General features: G+C 36.9%; 2 protein-coding genes across 3 annotated transcripts; both read right to left on the bottom strand.

Annotated features, from left to right (window-relative positions):
- Positions 1–543: 543 nt before the first annotated feature.
- Positions 544–16,955, bottom strand: chka (choline kinase alpha). Of its 2 annotated transcripts, XM_084123735.1 has the most exons (12): positions 16,515–16,955; positions 15,294–15,402; positions 13,163–13,216; positions 7,231–7,344; positions 6,792–6,925; positions 5,882–5,986; positions 5,600–5,658; positions 5,300–5,387; positions 3,529–3,637; positions 3,316–3,422; positions 2,957–3,038; positions 544–2,436 (listed from the first exon to the last, which is right to left on the bottom strand). In XM_084123735.1, exons 1-12 carry the CDS (start codon positions 16,748–16,750, stop codon positions 2,377–2,379), a joined length of 1,257 nt encoding a protein of 418 aa, XP_083979861.1. In that variant the 5' UTR covers positions 16,751–16,955; the 3' UTR covers positions 544–2,376. The 2 variants fall into 2 exon arrangements, with proteins under 2 accessions (XP_083979861.1, XP_083979862.1); XM_084123736.1 differs by lacking the exon at positions 13,163–13,216 and having other exon boundaries at positions 16,515–16,946.
- A 2,508-nt stretch (positions 16,956–19,463) lies between these two features.
- Positions 19,464–27,341, bottom strand: kmt5b (lysine methyltransferase 5B). The gene is made up of 10 exons (XM_084123840.1): positions 26,974–27,341; positions 25,762–26,082; positions 25,500–25,647; positions 25,252–25,417; positions 23,705–23,814; positions 23,451–23,617; positions 23,319–23,338; positions 23,007–23,143; positions 22,050–22,249; positions 19,464–21,956 (listed from the first exon to the last, which is right to left on the bottom strand). The coding sequence occupies exons 2-10, from the start codon at positions 25,913–25,915 to the stop codon at positions 20,629–20,631; spliced, it is 2,430 nt and encodes an 809-aa protein (XP_083979966.1). The 5' UTR covers positions 25,916–26,082; positions 26,974–27,341; the 3' UTR covers positions 19,464–20,628.
- Positions 27,342–27,532: the final 191 nt, after the last annotated feature.

Below are 27,532 nucleotides of genomic sequence, written 5' to 3' on the forward strand. Positions count from 1 at the left end.
GGGTGTAGAGGGCGATTTCGAACACAGCTAATGTTTGTGTAACATTAGATACATAACATTATTAGCTGTTTGATAACGAATTCAAGCCAAAGGCTAATCAAAATTCGCTCGTCCCTCTTCTTCTTATGAATCAGTTTCCGGTTCAAACATATATCGCTTATTTAAAACAACATCATTTGGTATTGTGTAACGTTTACTACAGTTGACTGAGAGGATCAGGCAGTCTGAACTGGTGGTGTGATTGAAAGGAGGCGGAGACCAATTTGCATATGATGGATCCTAACTGAAGCATAGGAGTTACATTCAAGCTATTTTAAGGCATAAAGAAATTACATTTAATATGTCATTTTGATTGTCAAAGATGAGTTTTAAGGGATGAATTATTGATTGCATAATTTTTCCACATTTATAATTATCATCAGTAAATCAAGATTTGGAACATGAGCAGAAAAAACTAGCATCACCTAATTTCATTCCAGTTTAATTCATCTTTTGAGAGATTAGGGACAGGGATGAGAAAAAGAAAAGAACATGACAATAAAATACATTTTCAACTCTTTATTCACAGTAATATGCGAAGCATGAATAAGTACATTACATTCTGTTGAATGGTTTCACATCTTACATCTTTTGGAAGCAGAAGTGAAAATAATTTTTCTTTTTCTATTCCTAATTTTTAATATATAATTAGAGAGAACAAGCATCACAGGCTTGATATTGATGTTAACAGATGGATAAGTTAGTAAAGCTGGTCTAAACACCTGATTTTAAAATACAAAGATTCATATTCCTCTTGGAATTACTCATTTATTAATTATTTTTTTATTTTTACATTCAACACTATACTTCCCACTTTTTCCTTCATGGTTAATGATATTCCAAAAATCGGTATAGATTAATAGAGACCAGTTATATAGGAACATGTAAATAAATATTAACATTTTTTTTTATTTTGTATGGTTTAAGATATGTGGAAACAAATCAACTGATCGCCAGTATAGTACAGTAAAAAATGGTCAAGAGGTCCACTGACATTATTTCAGTCAGGACAGAGAACACTTTCTTATTAAGAAAAATACATCTTCCATTGCAGAAAAATAATAGAAAAATTACATTTGCAAGTACTAAAACTTTTTCACAAAACTGCTTGAGAAAGTGCCTTGAACATGACTGTTAGTAAAAAGCCAGACTGCCTTAATAATGTATAACTATACTCACATTTTAAGCATATAAAAAACGAAATTTAGGGTTATACAGAGTAAAATGAACAACATTAAGTGCATTATGTAAATATTGTTTAGTTGTAAAGCTATTTTATAGCATAAAATAATTTTACAAGAATAAACTTTCATAAACTTTCACTTCTGTTTTCAATGCAAAACTATAATTGAACCAAATTCTATAAAACATGTTTTTTTCCTAATAGGAATAGATTGGATAGATTACGTTTTATATTCATATCTAAGTTATCAATTTAATTTCAAATCAGATACAAGCGGGAGTATTCTCATATTGGACACTTTTTCTTATAAAATACACAAGCACCTCTAATAAGAGGTGAATGAGATCACTGTGATCAAACCCATAAAGTTTTACACCATTAAGACAGATTTTCATTTGTACCATCTCCTCCTAAGGAGAAACACAGATGGTACAGTCCCACAGGTATTTCACTTCACATCATGCGGATCTACTAAAAATAGAAATTAAATGATCTGCTAGAAGTTCAAGTAGAAAAGAGGTAAATCATACAGTAAAAATGGTCACATAATATGGAAACCGAGAACTTGGAAACACAATACTTAATCATCAGAACAACTGTGTCAACATAGTTTGGTCTGTTGTACAATTTTCTGGTAACAGGTCCAGTTTTTGAACCTTACTCTTTCACAGCACACATTCTACCACCGGTTGTATAGATAACATTACAGCAAATGACTAGGTGATAAGAAATACCGCAAGGTTTAAGTTAGTATGAAGAACCATTCTTTGACTTATGAATCAAATGGCAGCTGCATAAAATATTTTCCACTCTGACCTACAATCTTTTTTTTTTCTTTCTGGCACGTGACCTTGTTATTGTCTTCAATTGTTCTCTCGAACGGTCTAGAAGCTCAATCTGATGTGTTAAATGTCAGAAGCTTAAAGTTGTAAACACTGAGAAGCAGCATATGGAATACTCGATGCACAGAGCCTTTTTGTTTGTTTGTGTTTTAAATATGTATGTTGCACTGATTTTGGTCTATGCAGCACAGCTGAATCACTTAGAGCATCCTCTCTCAAACACATTTGAAATGTGCTCCGCTCTTTTCCTGACACCATATGAGCGGTTGTTCCCTCTTCCTTCGGTCCGTTGGGAAATTATGAATTTTTCCTTTAAACCCTGAGCTTCCTTTTCAGCTCAAAGTATGCATCAAACCTGGTCATGGCGTATTCCTGTATAAGAAAATAAGACACATTTTTAGTCTGTTACTATTGAACTATTAGCAGTTTTTAACATTTAAATGATACACAGTAATAACAAATCAGTTCTACAAGGTATGGGTGCATTATTTGGACTATCTTGGACCTCAGTGTCCTTTTGTTTATAAAAAGTAACTTGAACTTGACCCCATTTATTATTTATTGTTATTTAAGACTCATTGTAAATCATTCATTTTATGCTTTCATTGTTTTACATTTGTTCAATAAAGTTGTTTTAAACAATTACACAAATTATATAACATTGTATATAATCATGTTAGCCTGACCTCACAAATATTTGTGCACTGTCCTAAGGTTGTCAGGCAGCACAAATACAGGCAATTACTGTATCTTTTCATATCTCCAGTGATAAAATTCCAGGCTTACCTAAGAGCTACACCGTGTATAATGGAATATACTCTCTGGTTCATGATTAGCAATAACTCAACACATGCACACACAAAGACTTGACAGCTTTCCTACAGTAACTCACCATGTACCCAAACTCAATAGTTGATATTTTGGCCTGGATCATGGACCACAATCCCCAGAAGAAGTGGGAGGCCAGAGCAAACCTAAATGAGAGAGCATTGCGTTCAGAGAGTACAGATTGAAAGAACATTTGGTGAATCACTGCTGGACTTGGTCCAAACCTCTTTTTACAATATTCATAGTAGTACAGTAAGAGGCCTCTGAGGGATAGCCTTGTTACTTTTTTCTTTTGATTCAATGGGCCTCATTTCAAAATCAACAAGTACAAGAATGTTGCATAATCATCTATACAATTACAATTTGATGGCAAAATGTGTGTAAAACTGCCTAAGTAAGACATATCTGAGGTAGGTATTTCACCTGTTAACCTCCACTAGCATATCTTCTATGAGTTTCATTTGGTCCTCTTCACTCAAGTTTTCAAATCCAGTATTAGATTCCAACAGATAACTCCGAAAGAAAAGCATCTGAGAAAAACAAAATGAAATGTAGTCATTTTCATGGTTAATAGATTCATAGATTTAAGAACAGAAAAAAGAAGAAAAAAAAACCTAAGAGAGACATTTTACAAACCTGCTGTTCTTTGCTTGGGTAATTTTTGGGGCTGGCTGTGAAAAATGGAAACTTGTCATAGGTGTAGTCATAAGTCCACTCACAGAAGAAATTTCCAATGTCAAATCCTCTGTGGGAGAAAGAGAGGAGATCATTACCCCATCAACAACATTTGTTACTGTGATAATGCATAATACACAAGTCCTGATCATTAAGAGTTCATTGGTAACTGTGGAGGAGGTTTTGTTTGGTAGTTTCTCACATTCATGAGAACATCATGGTATTTGGAAACTGTTCTGATCAGCTTCAATAAATAATGAATAAATCAGTTTTCAAGGGCATTGAGCAAAGTGTAAGGCTGATCCCAGTACAATATTAAATGTATTACTGACTACAAATGCCAAATACTGGCATGCTGATCCAACAACCTCCTCAAAAATAGTGTTAAACATATTTAATTGATAAGTCAACACTTTAAATTTAAAAGCCCTAAAAATGCAATGTGTAAAATCTTCTTTCCAATTTTCCACAAAACTTTTAGCACATACTTGTGGCCCCCTGGTGGTCCCCAGACCTTACTTGTAAAACTCCTGGTCTAAAATATTGTGCAACATTTAACGTTAATGTTTTCCTATTGCTGTTTGGCAAGATGATGATAACTATCTAGATTAGTCATGAAACTCTAGATGGTGCGGACTGATAGGTCCTTCACATGCAATCTACAAGCAATACAGTCATGCATTACATGGCACAAGCTGATTGGCCCCTGCTGATTTTGCAGCCAGTGAGATTGCTTGCTCAACATTTAAATTGAGCAATCCGTGAAAAATTGAGCAATCTGGATCCGTGTTCGCTGTAAGCTGGTCATGCAGCGTGTAATTAAAGTTCCTCTGAAACCCTCCACCTCCCCCAGCTCCACCCGCCTATAGTTTACCAAAGATATAGTTTACCAAAATACATTAACATTGCCAAATCCATTAACATGCTAACACCATTCTGAAAGTTGTCGTGATTAAAATCGTATTATGATCCCTAGTACCAGATTTGAGCAAAGCCACAAAAAAAGAGAAAGAGAGAAAACATGACTCCTAATTTGACTACACAAACTGAAGGAGATTCATTTGTAAGAAAGACTGTGCAGCTCTTTGTGAAGAGGCTCACAGCTGCTGTGGAAACTAAACAAAGCACACATTTCTGTGGCTGTGAAGCCAGGCTTAATTTCCTACTGCTTTGCTGAACAAACACTGTCAATGGGCCTAACCATGAGTCACTTATGCTGTAGGGGACCACATTTGATGGCAAGATCGGAAAACAAACAAAACATGTCTTGACCCATGCCATCCACCACTAGAACAGTGATCGCTGCCAATATAGAACCCTTTTCGAATAAAACTATGCTACTAAAAGAACGTGTTACAGTTTAGAGCAGTTTAGAGGATTGCCTCAGTGAGGCCCGTGTTTGAGCACGTGCAAGAATGCAAGTACCCTAGCAACTGTGTTTTGCCAGAGCCTTCAACGTCTGGAGGTCCCTTCTCAGAAATGGGGCACCCTAAGCATTCCAAGCTTATCAGAAACAACTGAGTGGTCTTGAATAACAAAGAAAAACAGCCAGTTCTTTAAATCAGCTCCAAAGTTGTCAGAGGTCAGGTAAAATATCAAAACTTAATTCCAATCAAACATATGAAACATACGTTGTTACAAAAACAAACTGGAATTTAGCCGCATGTGCTACTTCTGACGAAGCACGTGAGGAATCATGTGTGGGGTGAATGCAACTACGAGCATTACGGACCTGTAGTTGTAGCTGCTGTATTCAAAGTCGATCAGCATGAGCCTCTGTCTGTCCGCTTTCTCACGGCCACTTAGGAGCAAGATGTTTCCTGTTTAAAACATGCCAGTACTCTTAAAACTATTTTTATCAAACATTGAAAAAGTAACTAAAGGGCAATTCCGCGCAAAACTGTCACATCCATAACACCAACACAATGCAATGGTATTTAGTTGGCGTTATGGATGTGACATTTTTGCGTGGAATTGCCCTAAAGTACATTTTTAGAAACAATAGCGAATAATCACAGTAAACCTGTCTAACCTTCTTGCAAGTCATTGTGGCAGAAAACAACAGGAGAGGGAGTAGATTCTAGTAGACACCTGTGTTCACAAACAGCCGATTAAGTAAGCATACATATTACGTCAATAATGAGCAGCAAACAAACACCTTTTACTTGTCAATACATTATCTTGCTATCAGTCACTCTCAAATCTCTTAAAGTGTGAACAGTTTCCAGTGCAAGTGTATGACGAGGAGATAATTCCTCTAAAATAGAAATGAAATCACAGCTGTACTGGATAATCTAGATAATAAAGATCTTACTTGAGACTGTCCATCTCTTGAGGCAAGTTGAAGCTCAAAAGGCGGGAGAAATTCCGCAGATGGTGTTCCCTGGTGAAGGTGAGCTGGAGCACTTGATCCATGTACCTGTGCAGATAACGCAAGTACAAAAAGATTGCAGTGGTGACCATCAACAAAAATATTCAATATGTTTGCAAGCAAAAACAGACTTTTTAAAAAAATAATTCATATAGTAATAAGATGATTGGGGATTAAAAGACAATTAATATTCAGTAATATTACTGATTTAACGGCACTGACACTATCGGATGAGAAAATTGAGCTTAATCAAGCTTAATAATGGCACTATTGCCTTCTGTACAGCTTTTGTGCTTATAGCTAAACTGAACTCAAATTGATTAACCACTTATTGAAGTGAATTGAAACAACACTGAACTAAATTGAGTTGAATAATAACCTTGTGTAGGGCTGCTTTAAGTGATACATTTTACAAAATGAACACTGTTATTTTCCAGTTTATTAATGTGAAGCTGCTTTGAAACAATTTGTATTGTATGAGCGCTATACATAAATGTAACTGTATATGATTAGGTGATAAATGCTGTTTAGGCCCCAGTGGATATACTAAAGATTATTGGGTTTTCCAGAAAACATGAAATAGAAAGCAAAAAGGTTTTGCTTCACCGTTTACTTGGTGGTTTCAATTTTTTTTTTTTATAATTTACTTCCAGGGAACTTGGTTAACATAAATCATATTTTTATATTTTATGAATCATTTTGTCTGTTGAGATTTAGTCTGAATTTCGCTAGAATAACGCTAAATCCGGTCAACATCCTGACAGAAAGGAGGATGTAGTTCCTTACCTGCCTTGAACAATGGTAAGAATAAATAAAAAACTGGACAGATTTCAACGTTTTTATTATCACGCACTTGTCCATTGTGCCAAACAGCCACTTTGGCTCCTTGTTGAAGGGCATTCTCATTCCATGAAACCTGGCGATCTTTTCAGCAATCTCAGCACATATACCAGGGACACTCAGCTCATCTGTGGACAGTTTTCGACTCTGCAGACAAACATATTGCAATGTCAGTTTGCGTTTTGCTTACTAAAACAAAAACAAATACAAAGTAAAAAGGTAAAACACAAGAAGTCCCACACAAGTTACTGTGTATTTAAAAGCCTGGAACATCTTTCAGAGCAATGGAAAATGTGACACAGGCGCATTTGCCAAGAATGTCATGTGGTTTATCTTACAATTCAATTAGCAAGAAAAGGATTCATAACTATTAGTGTCAAATCAAGTTGTGTACTGTGTTTCACATCCAGATTGTCTGATCACTTATCATAAGAGCAAACTTTAAGACTCACTGGGACAAACTGTTCCAGTCTTCCCTGTGGAAAGATGCCATAGAGCTTGGGCCCAAGCTCCCTCTCGGCCAGGATAGCAAACATCACACTCTCCAGTACCATGGCATCAGCTCCCTGCAAACACAAAAACATACGGATACAGTTCGGACACTAGCTGAATCAACCTCAAAGATGTCAAAAAAACACAAAGACAGCCTTCAAAACTTGCTTAGTTTAGCTTGATTGGATCTTCAATCCCTGAAAGAGGAGTTCAGCTTAAAGCTGCAGTCCGTAATTTGTCCTCTTTGTCGCCATCTCTGTTCGAAATCTGCAATTACAGTTATTCGCGGAATTGTCAACTTTATGTGGGTTGTGCCTCGGCACGGCACAGCGAGGATGAATCCAATGTTTTGAGGAGAATGTGCGGCTGTCAGTCACCGCGCCGGTGTGGATACTCTCATTCGGAATTCTACTTTTTGGAAGTATGACCAACATAAGAATTTTCACCGAAAAATGTAATCTGAACAAGTAAGTAACATCCACTTTTGTTCTGACCAACTAAGGGGAAAAAAGCATTGCAGTAAATCGCGCTGATTAAATCTAACGATCGCTTATCATATCACGTCAAACCGTGCAAATTATACTTTGTTCTCAAATTGTTAATGTTACATTTAATGCCCTTCCGATATTTATCCTTGTTTTCGCATGGGCCCGGTTGCAGTCTCTTTTTTTCTGTAGCCACTCCGAAGTCCGAAATCTTTTGCGTTTTACAACGGGTGAATCTCCAGTTGTCACTGGTGATTGTCGTTTGAACCTTTCTGGATCCGCCATCAAATTGATAAGTTTAATTATATCAAGTGCTGTGAGAAAAGACTATAAATCTCCACCTCCAACATCCTCACACGCAACACAGCCTACTAGCTGAGACTCCTTCTTTATGTGTACAGATGTGACGTAATGACGCAAAGACATGCTCGAATTTCCCGTGGAAATCCACCAGTACCACTGGAATTAAAAACATTATTATAAGCTTACCGTTTTGAATCGAGCTAAGGCAAGCAGATAGTTTTGAACACTGGCTGGTTATGTACTTGCTCAAACATTTATTTTGGATAATTTTTAACCCAAAAAAGTTACGGACTGCAGCTTCAAGTTAAAGAACTGTGATGCTATTAAGGACAAGGAATTCTGCACTGAAATAAATGTTGTCTACAAGCCAGTCATTTTCTAACTGCGGTGATTGTCAGAAGCAAATTCAATGGCAGTGCTGGAGCAAAGTGAGTTAAATGAGGAAAAAAACAAGAGAGGCAATTGTGCTGAGCGAGGCAGAACTTGCCAAACATCCCAGTCATTAATTGTGGCTGCTTAACTAGAAATGACATTAAGCTTGTTTTTTTGGACAAGGCTTTGCCAAGTGTTAATACACAGAACCGAAAGAGCTGCCTTCCTATGTGGGGAAAGTACTTACGTAAGGTATTTCGATTTTTAAACGTTTTACACTTCTGCTTTTATTCTTTCCTTTCTATAAAAGATCATCTAAAATTAGATGAAGAGATGAATATATTTACTAGTTAGAAGCAATTGAGTGCTGTACTTTGAACTTTGAGTACTCTCACCTAAACATCTGGTAGGGCAAACATTTGAAATTGCAAACATGAATGATTTAAATGTTTGGGAATTTCTTGAGTATTCACTGTAACCACAGATGTATTTGTCTCATGACAATGTAATGCAAAAGTTTTGACCTCAGACAGTCACACCAATATGATAAAAGTAAAAGCAAATAGAATGTAAAAAGAAAAAATCCAAAACAAATTCAATATAAACAAAGTGAAACAGAACAGAGTGAAACAGAACTCCAAAATGGAGGAACAGACCAATATTTAAGCTGTTATTCAGTGAAAGTCTTTCCCTACAGTGAGCAGTTAACCACAGTGAGAACTGGATCAGTGCGATTCATGAACTGGATCAGTTGATTCATTCATTGAAAAGATCAATACAGATTTGATATTTTTGTGTTCCCTGTACGAAAGGAAGTCAGGTTTGGAGCAACAAGAGGGTAAACAAATGATGACTTCTAATTTGGATGTCGCGGAGCAATATGGGTTGGAGATGTAGTTTCGGTTGCTCAAACGCTCAAGTTTTATTCCGTTTTCAGAATGAAATGGCTAGAATTTATTCACACTTCTAACGTTACTATTGAATCCAACGTATCAGCGCTCGGATTCGTTTCCATGGTGCTGTCAAGTACGACCCCCCAGTCTGTGAAGTAAACTAAATACTATTGGCTATTTTAAAAGGTGGAGGAGCCATTCAATATGTCCTGCCTTAGCTTCCTGTTTCAGTGGAAATGACGTCAACACATCATACAAAGCTGCGCGTTTCAAGGCACTTCAGTGGGCCTTTAAGATCACAGTCAATACTGTGGCTAACCATCGTAAATATTGTTATTATGAATTTTGAGCATGTCAATGTCATTTTTACAAGTGGGAAACTCGCAATTGTGAAGTTGGAAAAGCTATATCCATTTGAAACATGCTGGAAACACTGATCTATAATAGACAATATAATCTGTATGTTAATCTATATAGAGAGTGGAAAGCAAGTCTGTAGCGAATGGTTTTAATCATTCAAATTTCATGGTTTGCTTCACATTTAGTTGGGATACCATGAATAAATAAGTTGTTCAAATTCAGATGTAGTTATTTGGGTTTATTGTTAACAGTATACTTCCTTGTTATGTTTCCAACTTGAATGTGTAATGTTCCAACAAATGCCTACTTGGAGGAACGAGTTTCGCAGGTGCATTTGAAGGCAGCATTAAGCACGGATGGCAATGGTTTTCCTGTATTTAGTGTCCTATAAAACACGTTGCTAAATCTTCTGCTAAGTATAATCAAAACAACCAAACATTTCAATGTGAATAATAATGAAATCACTACAGGTTCTTGCTTAGAAAATACCCCTGACACAAATATCTTCAAATGCTAAACTCAATGAAGATAATCATCATGCCATAGTTTCTATACCGCATGCAAGGACAGCACACATGAAAACTCAGTTGAACCTACTAAGTCAAATAATGCATTAGTTTTGAGTCTTTTATCTAGCACAATTTAATGAGGTCAGGTAAAAGCACTGCACACACTTGCGCAACAAACCTGCTGAGGGAATATCAACTGATCTTTTAAAAAACATCCGGTTCTCTCAGAAATGAAACAGGATACTATTGGAGGACAATTCTAACGGAAAAAAACCTGGAAGGAAACTAAACTTCCTCAAAGGATACTTTGGAAGCACCATCTCTGGCATGGAAGCATGAATGATTGAGAGAATCAAAGAGTTTTCTAATTCTTCTAATCATATTTCACATACAACGCAACTATGTTCTAGTTTTGGTCTGCTGCCAAGTCAGTCAAAGTAAACAGACAGCACATTTACATGAAAGTGCCACCTATAGAAACAGGTTTTGCAGAGGTTTCCTAGAACTACAAGGTGATATGATTCATGGCTGTTCAAATTTTGCCCTGAATGGCCAGTTCTGCAGAATATAGATCCAACCTTAATCATAATAATTTGTTAACAAACAAGTATTCATTACTTCAATGATCTTATTGAATGTTTCTGTCTTAAACTAAGCGCTATACAAATAATGTGAATTGAATTGAATTAATCAAACACACCTGATCAAGCTAATGAAGGGCTATTTCCGAAATCACCCTCTTTACCCTTAAATAGGGCACTATTTGAGGGGACAGCCATTTGTAGTGGTGTCCAAAACAATAGTGGACGTTATGAAGTGCACTCATTCAATCCCATATGTACAACTGATGTACACTCAACGGTTAGAGAATACCCATAATGCACTATAAGGCACATGTCAAATGAATTCCCGCCAGATGGCGCCCGCAGCTGAATCATCCATCCATCGATTTTCCAAACCGCTGGTCCAATATGGGTGCAGCGTAATACAGGTATAAAATCGTTTAATTAAGGTTTATATATGCTAGTTTCCATGACAGAGTTCAAGTTAAATCTTTTTATTACTACTGAAGCTGCCAGTTTGCTAAGTTTCAAATGCTTATTAAAGGGATACTTCACCGATAAGCATTAAGCTTTGTATCAGTAGAAACCTGGTAGTATTTTCGAATAACCGTGCTTCCCTCCCTCATGTCCCCCTGAGACGAGAGATTTCTGTATTGTGCGTCTGGAAAAAAACCTCAGTTGACACAAAAATCGTCATTTTGCATCATCGGAGGCTTTTTTGTCCAGAGGCTAGAGACTACAGCCAGTAGTAGGAGCTAGTTCCGCATGTTTTCAACCCGCCCATAGGGGGTGGGATCTCACGATAAAACGGCGTCTTTTCAGTTCAGTTTCGAGTCAACTAGTAGCCTAGTTGTATCATTTCTTCCAATACTGCCCTCTGTAACCGGTAGGTGTGGCTTGGGAGTGGCCTCATATAGGGCAGCGAAGCAAGTGCATTCTGGGAGTTGTTGTCTTTCATCCACATGAGCCAAAAAAAAGTTTTCTGTCTTTTCTCAGTCTAGAAGGCACCAACTTCTAAAATAATTTCACATTTCTACTACATAAATGACCCAATTTAAATACACATTAATCTTTCCAGCGGTGAAATATCCTTTTAAACAGCAAGCACAAACTATGCAAAAGCGGCAGCCCTTCCAACACTCTCAAGTGTCCAAATTCACTGACCGTTTTGAACCGCAATCACTGTTTTTTTTTAAAAATATATCCCGATTAATGCAGACGTAGCCAAAATGGGATGCATCTATGCTGCTGCCTTCAAAAATTGGTTACTTTAGATTCATGCCTTGCCTTCCTACCTTATTACACTGCCAGCAAAGCTTGCATTTTTCAGGTTTCGAACATAGTCTTTCTCTCCCTCCCTACCCTTTTATCTGACTAAGAAACGGCCATGTGACTGCTGAGCAGCTGCTTGGGTTTTTCCCGTGCCTGTTAATACACAAGGCAAATCACTGGATAACTGAAGCAGATCAGTTCACACCAGCACAAGGACAGTATCTACATGCAGGTGTTATGAACAGCCAGTGAGGGGAAGTCCATCTCTGTATTAACAATAACACAGAGAAAAATAGATGCAAAATTACACTTGCATAATAGATAGAAGCAAAGTTTACAGACGCCAGACAGGACAGCCAGCTGATACTGAAGCAGTGAGGTTAATGCTGGGATAAGCTTCTAATAGGATTCATTGCAACTCGGAAAAATTTGAGTTAGAGGATGCGTTTCAGCCTTGTAGGTTATCAGTTCTGGGTCTTCTCTCTTTATTAGCTATGAATATGAACCTATTCTCCGTCATTAACCATTCCAGTCATATCCGATTCTTAGTGATTGTATGGTCATCTCTTGCCATACACAAGATGGGAAAGAAGTCAATGGTGCCCATCAAATGTTTGGTTACCCACCCGTATTCTTCAAAATATCTTCTTTTGTGTTCAGCTGCAGAAAAAAATTCATACAGGTTTGGAACAACTTGAGGGTGAGTAAATGACAGAATTTTCATTTTTGGGGTGAACTATCCCTTTAAGAGTTTATCCCAATTTTTCACTGAAGAGTGAACACAGCCCACTAAAATACGAGAATGCAACTATAAGAAACTCATTGAAGAATTTGACCTAAAAGTTTGAAATCACAAGAGACAGTTCCAAACAAAACATATCTGATGACCCAAATAGCTTGTCCCCTGGCCTTTGAAGAGGATGGGATGGGAGGTAAACATAACAGCAGTTTCACTAAAATGCTTTTATGAATTTGGGCTCTTATTGGTCATATAATCTCAATAAGAACATGTCAGATGAGATGTAATAAAGACAATGCGTGTCTACAAAAGGCACCTTTTTAGACACCCAAGTCAATAAGTCACATTCTGCTCACATAAAAACAATAGAAAAAGACCTTTGCCAATGTTACTTACTTGAAAGTGATTTTCTGTGTTTGATTGTCTGCAATCCCCTTTATTACAGGACATCTAGCAATAAGAGAAAAAGCAAAAGACTATCCATAAGCACAAAGTGTTTTTATGTGACATCTTCATAGAGTAGCAACATTAAATGACAAGAGCTATTTTCCTTAAGCAACAGTCACCCACTATAAACTATTAAATCCATGTCTTTGGCAGCACAGTTAGAAAGTGCATTAAACAAATGCATTAACTTTGTGATAAAAAGAACAGTGTTAGAAAGGGTTGATAGCTAGAAATGTATGACCTGTTGAACAAAAGGCTTGACTAATATATGCTGACCAAATGCTTTTTTCATGACAACCACACATGAAAAAAAATAATAATAATAATTCAAACTCTGTTATAACTGCAATGATCAAAGCCATGTTCCATTGAGACCAAGCACAAATATTTAGTACACAATGCTATCCTCCATTACAATAAAAAAAGCCTCAATCTGGAGGGTTTGGTGTCCATAGTAATGAACACTATGTAAATCTCACAAGAGCAACATGAATGCTAGTGACAGCAATAAAGTGTGTCTAGTTAAATAAAGATCAACACAGGTTATTATCGGTGCACAGTTTGAAAATTAACTCGTATAAAAGGCCTTAATGAACTGAACTCATGACAAATGAGAGATTTATTTATGAATCACTATGTAGCAAAGTCCACACACTCTGGAATTTGTAATATGGCTCCAACTAATGCTTCGTCTGAGGTTTCCATTTTTAAACACCTGACTTCAAAGGATTGGACTGTGGACCTGCTGATGACACCTCATCAGTTATGACATCATTAGCTTCGGGACTCTAAATAATTTACTGAAAAACATCCAGAGATTCAAAGCAACTCATCACTAATTTAAAAAAACAAAAGTGGGAACATTCTCTCACTTCCTAAAAATGGTTCTATTCAAGTGCATTCATATCATTTATATTTAGGAATATATTGATCTATCTGTCATATAATATAGCTAATCAGTTTCATTATATATTCAATATTACTTTGAATACTTTTTCTAAAGATTAAAAAATTACTAAACTATTTCTTAATATTAATCATAAAACACACCCTTTACAAGTAATGTTGTTATTATTATAATGGTATTGCAATGACATGAACTATAAAAAAATTGAAACGCCACCGTAATTCGTTAAAACACACTGAGCAACTCCTTTGCTAATGTAACCAGCACTTATATATTTTTCAAAGGAGTAATAAAGAGTTGAAAATAAGCAGATAGAGGCAGAAAAATACTTCAGACAGAGCAATGCACACCGTGAGCGTAGATCTCAAAGATTTTAAAGATTGAGATGCGCATAAACTTGAAGACAATGCTGTGGCTTCAGGGATCGCATACTGTACCGTGTTTGGTATGTTGGGATCACCTGGAAACAAGAGTGCTCAAGGCACGCTCCTTTGGCAAGCCTACGGCAAAGAAGACACGCAAGTACAGCCATGGAGGTACATCACCCAATAAAAACTGCCTCTTTAAATTTAGAGGGTACACACACAAATGCAAAATCTGTTTAGGGGGGACCGATTCTTAATTGAGAAACCAGGGGGGTTGCCATCTGCCTAATGAATATTAGGTTTTTAAATCTCACAACAATCACTACTTCTATAAAATAACAAGCACAAATTATTTTTTGTTCATTTTAACACACAAATAAATAAACTGCTTCATTGTTTTAACTGTTTAAATTGAAATTACTGCCACCCATGCTATCCCAGATAAACAATACTTAGTTTCAGACTGAACAGCAAAGTTTATGTATCCTTCCCACCTTAATACAGTAAAACAACACAAAAACTTGACCTATACATTCATAGAAGATTTAACAGTGAACATATTTGTGTAAAATTTGGGTTTGAAATATTTAAGGCACAGGTACGGCTTTTGCTAAGGTGGATATTATTATTTTAAATTTACTGATACATACATACATAAATACAGTATATATATATATATATATATATATACACATACATATACATATATATATCAAGTATTCCACAACATACTACTTGGCATTTTATTAGATGATTATGCAATATGGCACTTATAACATTTCACCAAGTAAAAAAACTATCAAAACACCTGCAGAATTTGTCCATATAGGCGAAGGAGCACGTTTCGGGGTTCATCTCCCAGGCTTGGTTGCGTCTCGGGCAAAGCGCAGAGGAACAGTTTGTTGCTGAGACCTCCCCTAGAGGCAAAAATGTACATGTTGGAAGAGAAAATAACTGCATTCTCACAATCGATCAGGATAAATAACTATTTACAACTAGACAATACCACAAAGACTAATGATGCAAAACTTTTGAGACACAATTTCTGTATTTTCATTTACACTGTATATATTACTTGTGTAACACTTGGTTTTGAGTCACAGCCATGGTCATGGAAACTGAGACATATTAATGTAGTATTGGGCATTTATTATCTAATGACCAAAAAGAGCAAAACTTACAGTACAAAATCATCTTAAGAAAGGAAACATCATAATCTCACATTTCCATTGCACATGTCTCACATGTCTTCTCTGGTGCTCTTCAGTTATTTAAAAAAATATATATTTACGACTTTTTATCTCACAATTCTGACTTTTTTCTATTTTTATATCTCACATTTAAGTCAGAATTGTGAGATATAAACTCGCGATTGCAAGAAAAAAAGTCAGAACTCGCAATTCTGACTTTTTTCTTGCAATTGCGAGTTTATATTTTGCAATTGATTTTATTTCTCGCAATTCTGACTTTTTTTCCTCGCAATTGCGAGTTTATATCTCACAATTCTGCCTTTATTTCTCGCAATTGTGAGTTTATGTGAGAAAAAAAGTCAGAATCATGAGATTAAAAGTCACAATTACCTTTTTAATGTTTTATTTTATGGCGGAAACAAGCTTAGAAACGAATTTCATCTAACGTTAGTGGAAACTTTGGTACTGCGACCAAACAAATCTTATTGAAGGGTAAGCTCGTTTTTTTGAGATATCAAGCTCAAAGTTGGAAATTTGGAACTTGTTTACATCTATGGCTTTAATTATTATTATTATTATTTGAAAATTGAAAATAGTGGGCTATTTTTGTGCATTTTTCATAACATTAAACGTAAAATTGACAGGTCTATGCTCAAAAAATGAATAAATGTATTATGACTACTGCAAAAAATATATAATTTAGGAGCATTAAAAAAAAAAAAAAATAATAATAATAAAAAAAAAACATTATCGAACTAAAATATTGTACATCCATTTCATTGGTGGGGAAAAACGTTCATTTTGATCTGTTTCACATCTAGTCACGCAAAGCAGAATACCTGATGATGGAGATTTGGAAATCACCCTCATCTATGGATTTCCAGGCTCCGTGAAGGAATTCTTTACACCACAGATACGCCTTCAGCTTCGTCTGGTGGTCGGGCTCATCCGGTCGAATAATGTCTTTGCATTCGTCCCCACTCTCTGGCTGGACTTCGAGGACATTCTCATTTACCAATAAAACCAGAGACATAGAAGGCGATGAAGACACGCCATTGATGAATTTAGTCTTCATAATTGCTGTCTGTTGGTTACTGGTTTAAACGTAAATAATCAAAACCTGCAGGCAATAAATTAAATCGAAGACTGAGTAGTTTAATAGCTATCAGATGTTTTAAACGCAGATTTGATGGGACCAACTGATACTGTATAACTGTACCCACGATGCTGAAGAACACACTGCGTCAGACGCGTTGATTCGTGCGCAGTATGTTGAAGTCGAGGGGGTTGACCTCACGTCACCCGACCACACCCATTCTGTTCTCTGATTGGACAACAGAGTCACGTCCCCTTCATTCCAAGCTCGAGCTACGACAATAGTAAACAATGCCTGAGAAATGCAGATTACTATCACAGCTTTCATGTGGTTCATTTCAGTTTCCAGATTTTTGTCATATTTAAAACATTTCATTTGAAAAACAATGTTTAATTGTACCGGAATTACATTTAGCCATATCAAACTAAAAGTATACATTTTGAAACAGATTGGCTTCAAAACAAATTAACAAGGTTGTCAATTTAACAGATTATTTTGACGCTACATGTTAGTTAAAAAGAAATGTAATGCTGATAAACATAATATTCAGTGATTTTCTTAAGTTAAGGATGATATATTCAATCATCATTGGATATTTTACTTGAAATGTTGTCATTAAGACAACGTTTATGTTTGTTTATGTAATAACAGAATAACAGAGCCACAACCTCAAGAACTTCAGAACTTTTAAATAATACTTTCTGCCAGGTAAATAATAATATGCCTATAGCTTTTATTTTCATATAGCCTATTAAAAATTCTCTTGATGAAAGAAAGATCATCATTAAATGATCATTAAATTAAGTCATTAAACGAGGGACACAAATTGTTCCCGTTTTGTAGGATAACTCATGTAGCTCTACATAATATAATCTATCTTCTTAAAATTGGTCTTCTCACATTACTATTTTATTTTATATATTTTTACAAACTAATCATTTTTTTAATTTGGTTTAATCAAAGAGTTTCATTTACCTAGAGTGGTAATGTCTAGTTTTGTTGCGGTTCTATTAGTGCAATAGATTATGAAGCCTAATTTATTCCTTTCTTATTTCTCCTTAAGGTTTATGACCAAAAAGAGGGTTGCAATGCGGTTTAGACGTGTCTTTTCGCACGTCTCAGTGCGATCCTAGTACAGTAGAGTAGGGAGAGCCGTCGTCTGTAGTCACATGACCTTGACGGGAAGGTATGAATCATGAACACAACATCTGATTGGAAACAAGACGACAGCTAAAACGGTAACTTTGAGCATTCAAATTAAAGGGATAATTCACCCAAAAATGAAAATTCTGTCGTCATTTACTCACCCTCAAGTTGTTCCAAACCTGTGTAAATTTCTTTCTTATGCTGTTCACAAAGGAAGATATTTTGAAGATTGTAACCAAACCGTGTGGTGGGGCACCATTGACTTCCATAGTATGGAAAAAAAATAGCCTACTATGGAAGTCAATGGTGCCCCACAATTATTTGGTTAGAAACATTCTTCAGTATCTTCCTTTGTGTTCAGCAAAACAAAGAAACTTATACATGTTTAGAACAACATGAGGTGAGCTATGTTGCATAAACATAGCAATTAAGATAAGACGGGGTCTTAAAGGGTAGTTCAACCATCAGCTGTCATCAATTACTCACCCTCATGTCGTGAGTAAATATCTTTTAAAATATATTTCATGAAATCTGAGAGATTTCTGTTCCTCCATTAACATCTACGCAGCTACAACTTTGATGCTTCTAAAAGTTCATAAAGAGATCGTAAATCTAATTCACTTATACGAACAGATTGAATTTACAGAATGACATGAGGGTAATTATTGAAAGAATTTTCATTTTTGGGTGAACTATTCCTTTAAGAAATAGTCTGACCAACTAGCAGTTAGTTAGGGGTAAACTGTTTAGGGGGTAAAATAGTCTTACTGTTTGGTATCAAATGAGGCCAATCAGTGTTTTAATGTAACTGACTTTAAAAAAAAAATTGGATGAATAACTTGTAAGACGTCTTAGCAGTTTATGCAACCGTCCCCTGAATGTGAATCAGCCAGATGGAAATAAAAAGACAATATAGCTTCAAGAAGCAATATGGGCAATATTTCTGACAAACTGTTCAAAAGTTATTAGCAATTTTTCTTATGACCTGTAGGTGGCGCTTTTCCCAAACTTGGCATGGCCCCTCAGATCATGGTTCTGATGAAGCGTACCAATTTTAATTTCGATTGATAAAAATTTGGCCGAGAGACAGCCTCTGAAACAATTTTGGTTCGACCTTGTTAAGTTTGCGACATAACGTTTGAACAAAGAGGAATAAAACAAGTATGTTCTGTCATTTCTGGCAACTTGGTCCAGAGATCATCTGAGCCAATTTTCGTAAGAATTGAAAAAAAATTGAGTAGCGATCAGCGAATAAACTGAATACTGTACTTTTCAAAATGGCCGCTACTGTAATGGTGTCTTAATGTAAGATGTTGAATGTGACCAGTATGAGGAGAAGTTGTTTCAATTTTCTAGTTAACAGGGTTCAAAAGTTATAACCATATGAAAAGTGATTTAATTGAATCATTTTCCTATGTGCCATTGATAGGGCTGCCATTGATTCCCATTTGGGAAGAAGAAGAAAACTAACAGTGGGCGGCTAGGCCCCCTAAATATGATCATATAGTGCATCTAATAAATCTAATAATGACATAAGACAATAAAATATCTTGAAAATGAGTTTTATAGTTTTCAAGTACTTAAAACAGTTAAATAAAAACAAGTCCCAGAATATACAGAGTGAACAGTATGCCCCCAGATTATGTATACATCCTACATTGTTACTGTCATGATGCTTTTTAAGAGTCAGTTTGTAAGCTTGAGACCATAGGAGTTTTGTGATCATTAGGATAAGAAGCTCCTTTAAGCCCACAGATGGCAGACTTTTGACACTACAGAATGTAAAGTATATAATGAAAGAAAAGATAGGAAAAAAAAAAAGGTACAAATAAAAATAGCCTAATATGGCAGCTGCCTACTTAGGGTCAACAATGGAAACACAAACAACAGCGTTGAATACCTTAGCATATTTTTTTTTGTCCATTTTTATAATTTTTCGGCAGAGCACAAAATGCACACAAAGTCAATTAGATGTACTGAATACCACAATGAGCATGACTCAGAAAAACAGATTCTTGATTAATGACGTTTCAGTACAACTCATCTCTTGCGTACTTTTATCCGTAGGCACGCTTCTCTATGGACTTCCAAGGTCACACAAAAAGGGTCTGACATTCACAGAATAATTATTCAATAGTCCAATATCTTAATGGACCAGCACCAGGCCACCACAATGAGCACCACGGCCTTCCATGGCCAAAAAATCTGACACATGATAAAAAGGATTTTGATACAAAAAAAGCGGAGAGATCTGTATAAATTTGAGCTCCTCTGCACATTGTTTGCTCAACGATTCCCTTTAGCCAGATCAAGCTGAGGAGAGAGACAGACAGACAGACACACACGTGATTCTTGTGCATGGGAACACTGTTGTTGAAACATCAAGTGTCAACCTTTTGAGGTGAAACCATGCATACGTTTCCCAAGTGGATTAACGTCTTGCAAACAAAGCCGAGAGTTTAATGGAATAAAACAGTTAAGCTGGACAAAATGCTAACAAACATATGCACGTTATCAGACTCGGATAGAATTCATACATAACCTGTACACTTTCTACAATATTTATAATCATTGTGAGGAAAAAAAGAAGTGCCATCACTAAAATGTAAAGAAAGATATTTTGCCATGATTTAATTGTACATTTTGCATTTTCTATTTAAATTACATATGTTCAAAATGAACATGATTGAGACAATGGATATTTACACAGCTTATGCATTGAGTCTGAGGGACTGATCTTCTCGTCGTCTGGAGGAAATGTCAATGTCTATGGAATCTTTGCCCACGATGAGACGCAGACGTTTTGCTGGTGGGAGCGGGATGAAATCATCCTCGTTATCAAAGTAGTCCTCTTCCTCGTCCTCAGAGGACAGCGATTCCACTTCCATGTTCTGACCTACCTGAGTGGCCGCCTTGTGATCCAAAACATCCCCCCCTTCTCGCTTCACGATGCCCAAGGTAACGTCCTCCGGGTAAGCGCGATGCAAACCGCTGCCGTCTTCCTCCCGCTTCAGTTGGATCTTGAGCTTGGTGGAGCTGCTGTGGGAGCCGTGGCTGTAGCCGTTGTTCAGTTTGGCCACGTACGAGCTGCTCCTGTCCTTCTCGTGCTCTTTGCTGAACTTGATGCTGATTTTGGAGGAGCTCGAAGAGTTGCTCTCTCTGGCCTCGTTCTTACTGCTGCTGCTGTCTCGACGCCGGCGTAGTGTTATCTTGGGGATGCCTGAGTTGTTCTGCAGAATCAGCTGAGCGTCGTAACGCGTGATCTGCCGCTTCTTCTTGCCCTTGCCTCGGCGAAGAGCCTTGCTGCTTTTAGCCGAGCCGTTGTAGTGCTGGTGGCGGTCCGGCAGGCCGAGCACTACCTTCCCACAGTCTGCTACATCTGCAGCCCGAACCGCGTGCCGCAAGTCGGGCACGCCCTCCTGGAGGAAGGACTCGCCATAGGAGCCGGCGTCTTCCTGTTTCACCGTCCTCCTGCGTCGAGGACACGTCCCTTTCTTAGGACAGCTGGTCTCCAAACTAGGGGTGTTCATCTGGTGCGCGGGTGTCACAGGGATGAGCTCTCCAGGCTCTGACTTGAAGACTACACCCGGGCTAAACGGCGGACTTGATGCCTGCGTGCCGTCAGACCCCTGAGCACTGAGAGAGGTCCTCGTGGACCTACGAGTTCTGTAAGGGCAAAGCGTGCTGTCCTTGCACAGGGAAGCACCCTTCGAAGAGCTCTGATTGTTTTCTGATGATCGTGCTACACTGCCTTTGCCTCCAGAACTGCGTCTGTCCGCGTCTCGTCTGGAGGGCTCCTTGAGATTCCCACTAGCGTTCACTCGACTAGAGGCTTTTGTCCATACGCCTCGACACCGTCGTCTTCCTTTAGACAAAGGCTGTGAGGGCTTTGACTTAAGTCTCTTTGGTAAACTTGAAATATTCGTTTGACTTCGTTTTGAGGATGAGGTAGAAGGAGTGCTTGACAGAGTTTGCCTTGTTACAGCCTTTGCTTCTCCGTGCTTTTTGACACAGGACTGCGAAGTCCTCTTACGTAATGCTGGAGAAACATGAAAGGAAGAGAAGGAATCTGATGAGCATTAGCTCTAACAGCATTATTAGTATCAAACGTCTAGTATTACAGGTCTCTCACATGTTTGTACAGTGGTTGGTTCCTGAGAGTCTGCATCTGCATTGGAGCTGACTGACTGGCTGTCAGAGTTCCTGCAACTTTCCCCCAGCTTCTTTAGTCTGTTCAGACGCTTGTCTGTCTCTCTGAGGCCGTACTTACTATTGATCACCGGAGTCTCCACAGGCAGCCCTGCTTTCGACTTAAAAGCTCCAGTGCCACGTCTAAAAGAAAAATCTTATTGTTAAACATTACATTTAATAAATAGATATTTGGAGCCAATATACATAAGGAAATATTAAAATATCACATATTAATTGTATTGTTAAAAGCTAAATAAACAATTTTAATATTATTATTTTAATATTAAATACTAAATTAAGTACTAATATTTAAAAGCAAATAAATTATAAAAAACAAACATTTAATGTTTAAATATTACATTTAATATTTGTATGTATACATTAATATTGATATTTCATTTCCATTAAATACATGTTTAAAGTAATATTTAAATATTAATATTCAAGTATTTAAAAAACAAATAGTAAAATATTAATTTTATCATTAAATATTGAGCAATAATATGAATATTACTCATATTTACATATTACATATTATATTATTATTTAACCATTTGAAACAAATAAGACAAATATTAATAATATATTAATTTAATATGACTATTTAATAGAGCTTGTCCATCACCAAAGTCCAGCGCAATCCAAAAATGTCATATTGTCAAAAAACGATTTAAATCGATTCATTTTTTAATTGAACTGAATAAACATTTAAATGTTAATATTTAAATATTTGGAGAAAGAATATAATGTTTAAACTACTGAACTAAGCATTATTTCAACAGAACTCAATTCAATTCTAACAGTTTATAGAATATAATCAAAACACAACACAAAATGCTGTTATAGTCATCCATTCCTAACTACTGTACTAAAAGAGATGTGAGAAAGCACATGATACCTTTCACAAGTATAGCATTCACAGAATTCATTGTTTTCTCCAAAGAATCCATCTCCATAGTAACAGGAGATCTCTTCCCCTGGTTCAATGTCCCGCAGAACCTTCACACAGGCGGTATCTCGGCCTGTTGACACAAACTGTGACAAACACACACATCAGCAAAATGTCATTTTCTCGTTTATCGGTTAATCTTCAAGTTAGTCTTCATTTTTGAGCCCAGACACAAACTGCAACAAACACCGTACATCAGCAAAATGTATCGGTTAATCCAAGTTAAGCTTCATTTTTGAGTCCAGCCTCATTTGTACTTACCTTGCAGTTTGGCCGGCAATCTGTAAAAAACAATTTAAAAAAACACCTTAAATTTCCTACAAAAAGTCACCGTAGTATAATTTTACAATTTATCGATCATGGGTGACTGTTCAAAATCCAGAAGAGAAATACCGTGGTTAATAAAAGCCGCAGGTCCCAGCCAGAGTTGCGCGCAGTTTTTGCGTGTAGAGTACATGACACTGAAATCATTCTCTCCGTGTCGAAGCAACATCCTCTCTTCACTGGGAGACAACTCAGCAATGCAGCCCACAAGATGCTCGATTTTATCATTCCTTTTCCTGTAATGTGCACAGTGGTACGAATATATGATGAAAACTAGCAGCAAATTAAGTTGATGATCTGATTATATAAAAACGCTAACCCACCAATCTTTTGTTGCTACAATTTTTGCTCCATTTTGCTCAGAGGAGTAGCGATTGCAAGGAAGGATCTCGAAGCCACTGTCTGAAGCAAACATGCGCAGGTAAACAAACACCTGTGGTATATGAGAGAAAACATTTTTGTAAACATTTCATAAATATTTAAACCGCTTTAAATGTATAGCTTTAAATGTTTAGATATTACATTTTAGAATAAAATTGCCATTAAATAAACATTTACATTGTAATGAAGTATTTGGAGCAAAAATGTACACACAAATAATAAAATATTTAATAATGATGTCATATATATTACTATATATTAAAATATTAAACTATATTAATATTTAAATATTACATTTAAAACAAAGCAAATAAAAGAATATTAAATGTTAATATTCATTTTATCAAATATTAAGCAAACAAGCTTTTCATTTAGTGTTGTCACAATACTGGAATTTCCAACTTCGATACGATACCATGAAAAATATCAATATTCGATACCATAAAAAATATCAATGTTCGATACCATGGGGAAAACCACCATATAGACCGCCATACAGATCATTTATCTTTGTTAAATTTGCGTAATTTTTTTGTAATATCTTACTCACAGAACAGGGAGGCTTTATTTGAATCGTTGAACTACATTTACAAAAAAAGACAAGTAAACAGTCAGTAATAAATAAGAACAAATAAGCAAATTGCAAATAATAGCACAAATAAATACAATACAATAAAGAGGCAAATGAAAAACATGGCTTTAAGTTTTTCAGGTGGGTCTATCAGTAGTATTCAAGTAAGGAATACTACAGAAATGAGAGTTATCAAATGTAAAATAACTAGATAGTTTTTATTGTAAAAATTAAATACAGATTAATGCTTACAATTTAAGTTTAAAAAGTTATTTTGACTAACTTAGACATCAGCGGGTTTATTAGGCTGCTGTCACTTTAAGAGCATATGCACAGATCTAATATAATGTTACATAACATGCGTTTCTTCAACTACTTATTGTTATAATACTCAGCAAGTGAGGCATTTTGACAATTTTGTATGTGTTTAAGCGCAATAAGCCACGGAAAGGAAGTAAATTTGGTTCTCGCGAGCTGTTTGGGAAGCGGCTTTATGAGAGTGCCACTTATATAGATCAGTGGTGCACGTGCTTTTGGTGTGAGCGCGAAACCTGCGGGAATGAGTAAGATTATGACAAATACAAGCACTCACTCGGAGTGAATGAGACGAGTGAGTGAGGGGAACTTTTTCGAGTGTGTGTCAAACTTTCAATTCGCCGTCGGAGAGAAGAAAGAACGAGCAGATGGTATCGGTGGATCACTGAGTATTGGAACCGTTTCCGATATTTCAGTTTCGATACAGCGATATTTTTGACAACACTAATTGCATTTAATATTAATATGTATAAACAATTTAAATGGTCTACACATATTAATATTATAAACCTGCCGGGGCATGAGAGGAAAAAAATATTGTTAAATGATCATCAACATGTAGTGTAAATCATGAATTGAGATCTTTCCAAATATATGATTTACATGTGCTTTGAAGAGCTTCTCCTGGGACTTGGTCTTGTTGAGGAAATGATGCCTCGTCCAATCGCCAGAGGTCAGAGCCTGAAAAGCTTTCTCCAGGTTGTCATGCTTCTTAAAACGCTCAATGATCTCCCTCAGCTCCCCTTGCCGACCTTTGATTGGCCGAAACCTAAAAAGGAGCATCACATCAACATGAAAGACAAGCTTAATGACCGCAGACCCTGAAAATGTACCTAGCTACAAACACAAACCTGGTGTTCATCTTGTGGGTCTGGAAGCCAAGGTAAGGATCCAGAATCAAACTAGTGCTCAGATCATCATATTCACACAGCTCCTTGGCAGTCATTCCCGATGAGGGGACATGGCGCCTTTCTGCCTCCGGGGGCGCCCCACCACAACCTGTTTGAATATTTGCCATTAATAACCATCAAGGACAGGATTAAGATGATGCAATAGTAGTTAAATGAGTTGGAAAAAACAAGTAATCTGTGTGATGGCTTGCAAGGAACTTACGTCGACTGCATCTTCTGCCACTCGGGGAGCCCTTGCTTTGACGAAGGTGGGATCTTTGTGTGTTTTGCAGCCTGGACTTGCTTACGGGCTGATTACTGGAGAACTTGCTGCCATGTCTCCTGCCATTCAGCACCATGTTCTTGGATTCTCCCATCTACTTCATACCAGCTGGCTTTCTGGAGAAGGCGCATTGAGCTTCTGTGTGCTTGTGAGAAACCATTCAACAAGGAGACAGCAGAAACAACTGGGCTGAAGCCTGATCTGTCGTCTTATCTGCCAGGGTACTCCGAATCAAACTAGTTTCTTCAGCTGTTACTTCACCTAGATAAAAATTAGATTATTAATATAATATGCTTATTAACTTATTAGTTTTTTTTATTTTATAAAGTCAGTATTTGTTAGTCAAACATAATTACAACACAAATAGTAGTGGTTGCTTTCATGATCAGCATGCAGTTCGTTTAAAAAGTCTTAAGTGTGTGAGAAATTGATTACTTTTCAAATATTCTTTAGTATAGAGCGCCACCCCCTGGCTGCAGTTGGAAATAACAAAAGCTGCCTTCAATTAAACTACAAATCTAGAATTCACAATTGCGATAGTCTTGCAAATACTGTCACATCGACCAATGATTCATATAATTAATTGTTTGCCAATAATTTAGTTGATAACTTATATCAGTACACTTCTCTGCTGTGGCTAAAACACTCCAATGTAAGCGTCGGTGTATTTAAATCCCAACACAAACCACATTAACACGCCGATTGGAGTTTATGCCCCAAAATACTGCTATAGTGAACCGAAACGCAAGGTTGAGGGTAATATAATGACTTAAAGTGTAAAATCGCTTTATGTGCGGCTAAACCCCGTACATTGGCGGTGAACGTAAACATTCGATGAACGCTAACTAGCTTAGCATCGAGCTAACCAAACAATGAGACTTGCCAAACCGACAGGGCAAACATATCTATAACAGAGTCCCTGGCGGAAATTACAGTACAGTAATAATCGAAATAAGAGCATGATTACGCCCCGTAAGTTTTATTCCAGTGAATTTTTTTTTTTTTTGTTGAGATGCTGACTTTAAACGATAATAGGAGTATCACACTGGGCCTAATGTGTAGCTAACTGCGAGATTGCTAGGCGACACCCGGAAAAGCCCTGAGCAGGAGTGATCTCGGTTACCATATACACGCAGTACTTTAAATACTCACGGTTTTCCCCTTCTGCGTCAAAGCGTGTCCATCACCAAAGACCAATGCAATCCAAAAATGACATATTGCCGAAAGATTGTCCGAAATTTTTGCATTAAAATTCAAGATGGCGGCCGTTTCCAGATCAACAGAGACGACAGGACAACCGAGCCGCCTCTGAAAGAAATAGAGCCAAAATGTTTGAATTATCGGCCCAACTTTGACGCTCACTGCTTCTTTCTACCTCCCAAACTGTCCGTATAATACTGTCGCACAAAGAAAATGTGGCTAGATGATGATCAAGAGCTATAAACGCCTCGACAAACTCAGATGTATACAAAGACAGCGTTGTTGTTGTACCCCTTTAAATGTGCACTTGCGGCTCGATCAGTGCGCTTGTGTTTCCGTAGAGCAGCAACAGCATCCCACCGCACCATAGCCTCTCACAAATTCACACTTTTCTGCTCTAACTTTTCATCTCACAACCCCTAGAATTAATCATTTGTGCAGTTATATGGAATAGTGAAAAACAAAGTATTCTTGTGCACATAGGCAAGAAAAATGATTACCCCAGGCTATA

Source organism: Abramis brama (assembly GCF_963993115.1).
Source record: "Abramis brama genome assembly, chromosome: 9".
Taxonomy (NCBI): domain Eukaryota; kingdom Metazoa; phylum Chordata; class Actinopteri; order Cypriniformes; family Leuciscidae; genus Abramis; species Abramis brama.

Excerpts from the sequence above, each read along its gene's own strand:
- chka (XM_084123735.1), bottom strand. The coding sequence starts at position 16,750 with ATGAAGACTAAATTCATCAATGGCGTGTCTTCATCGCCTTCTATGTCT. Across the intron at positions 6,926-7,230 it reads GACTGGAACAGTTTGTCCCA|AGTCGAAAACTGTCCACAGA; the intron begins GTGAGTCTTAAA and ends GTTTGTCTGCAG. Across the intron at positions 5,388-5,599 it reads CCACAATGACTTGCAAGAAG|GAAACATCTTGCTCCTAAGT; the intron begins GTTAGACAGGTT and ends TGTTTTAAACAG.
- kmt5b (XM_084123840.1), bottom strand. The coding sequence starts at position 25,915 with ATGGGAGAATCCAAGAACATGGTGCTGAATGGCAGGAGACATGGCAGC. Across the intron at positions 22,250-23,006 it reads GAATGCTATACTTGTGAAAG|ACGTGGCACTGGAGCTTTTA; the intron begins GTATCATGTGCT and ends TTTTTCTTTTAG. Across the intron at positions 21,957-22,049 it reads ACCAACCACTGTACAAACAT|CATTACGTAAGAGGACTTCG; the intron begins GTGAGAGACCTG and ends ATGTTTCTCCAG.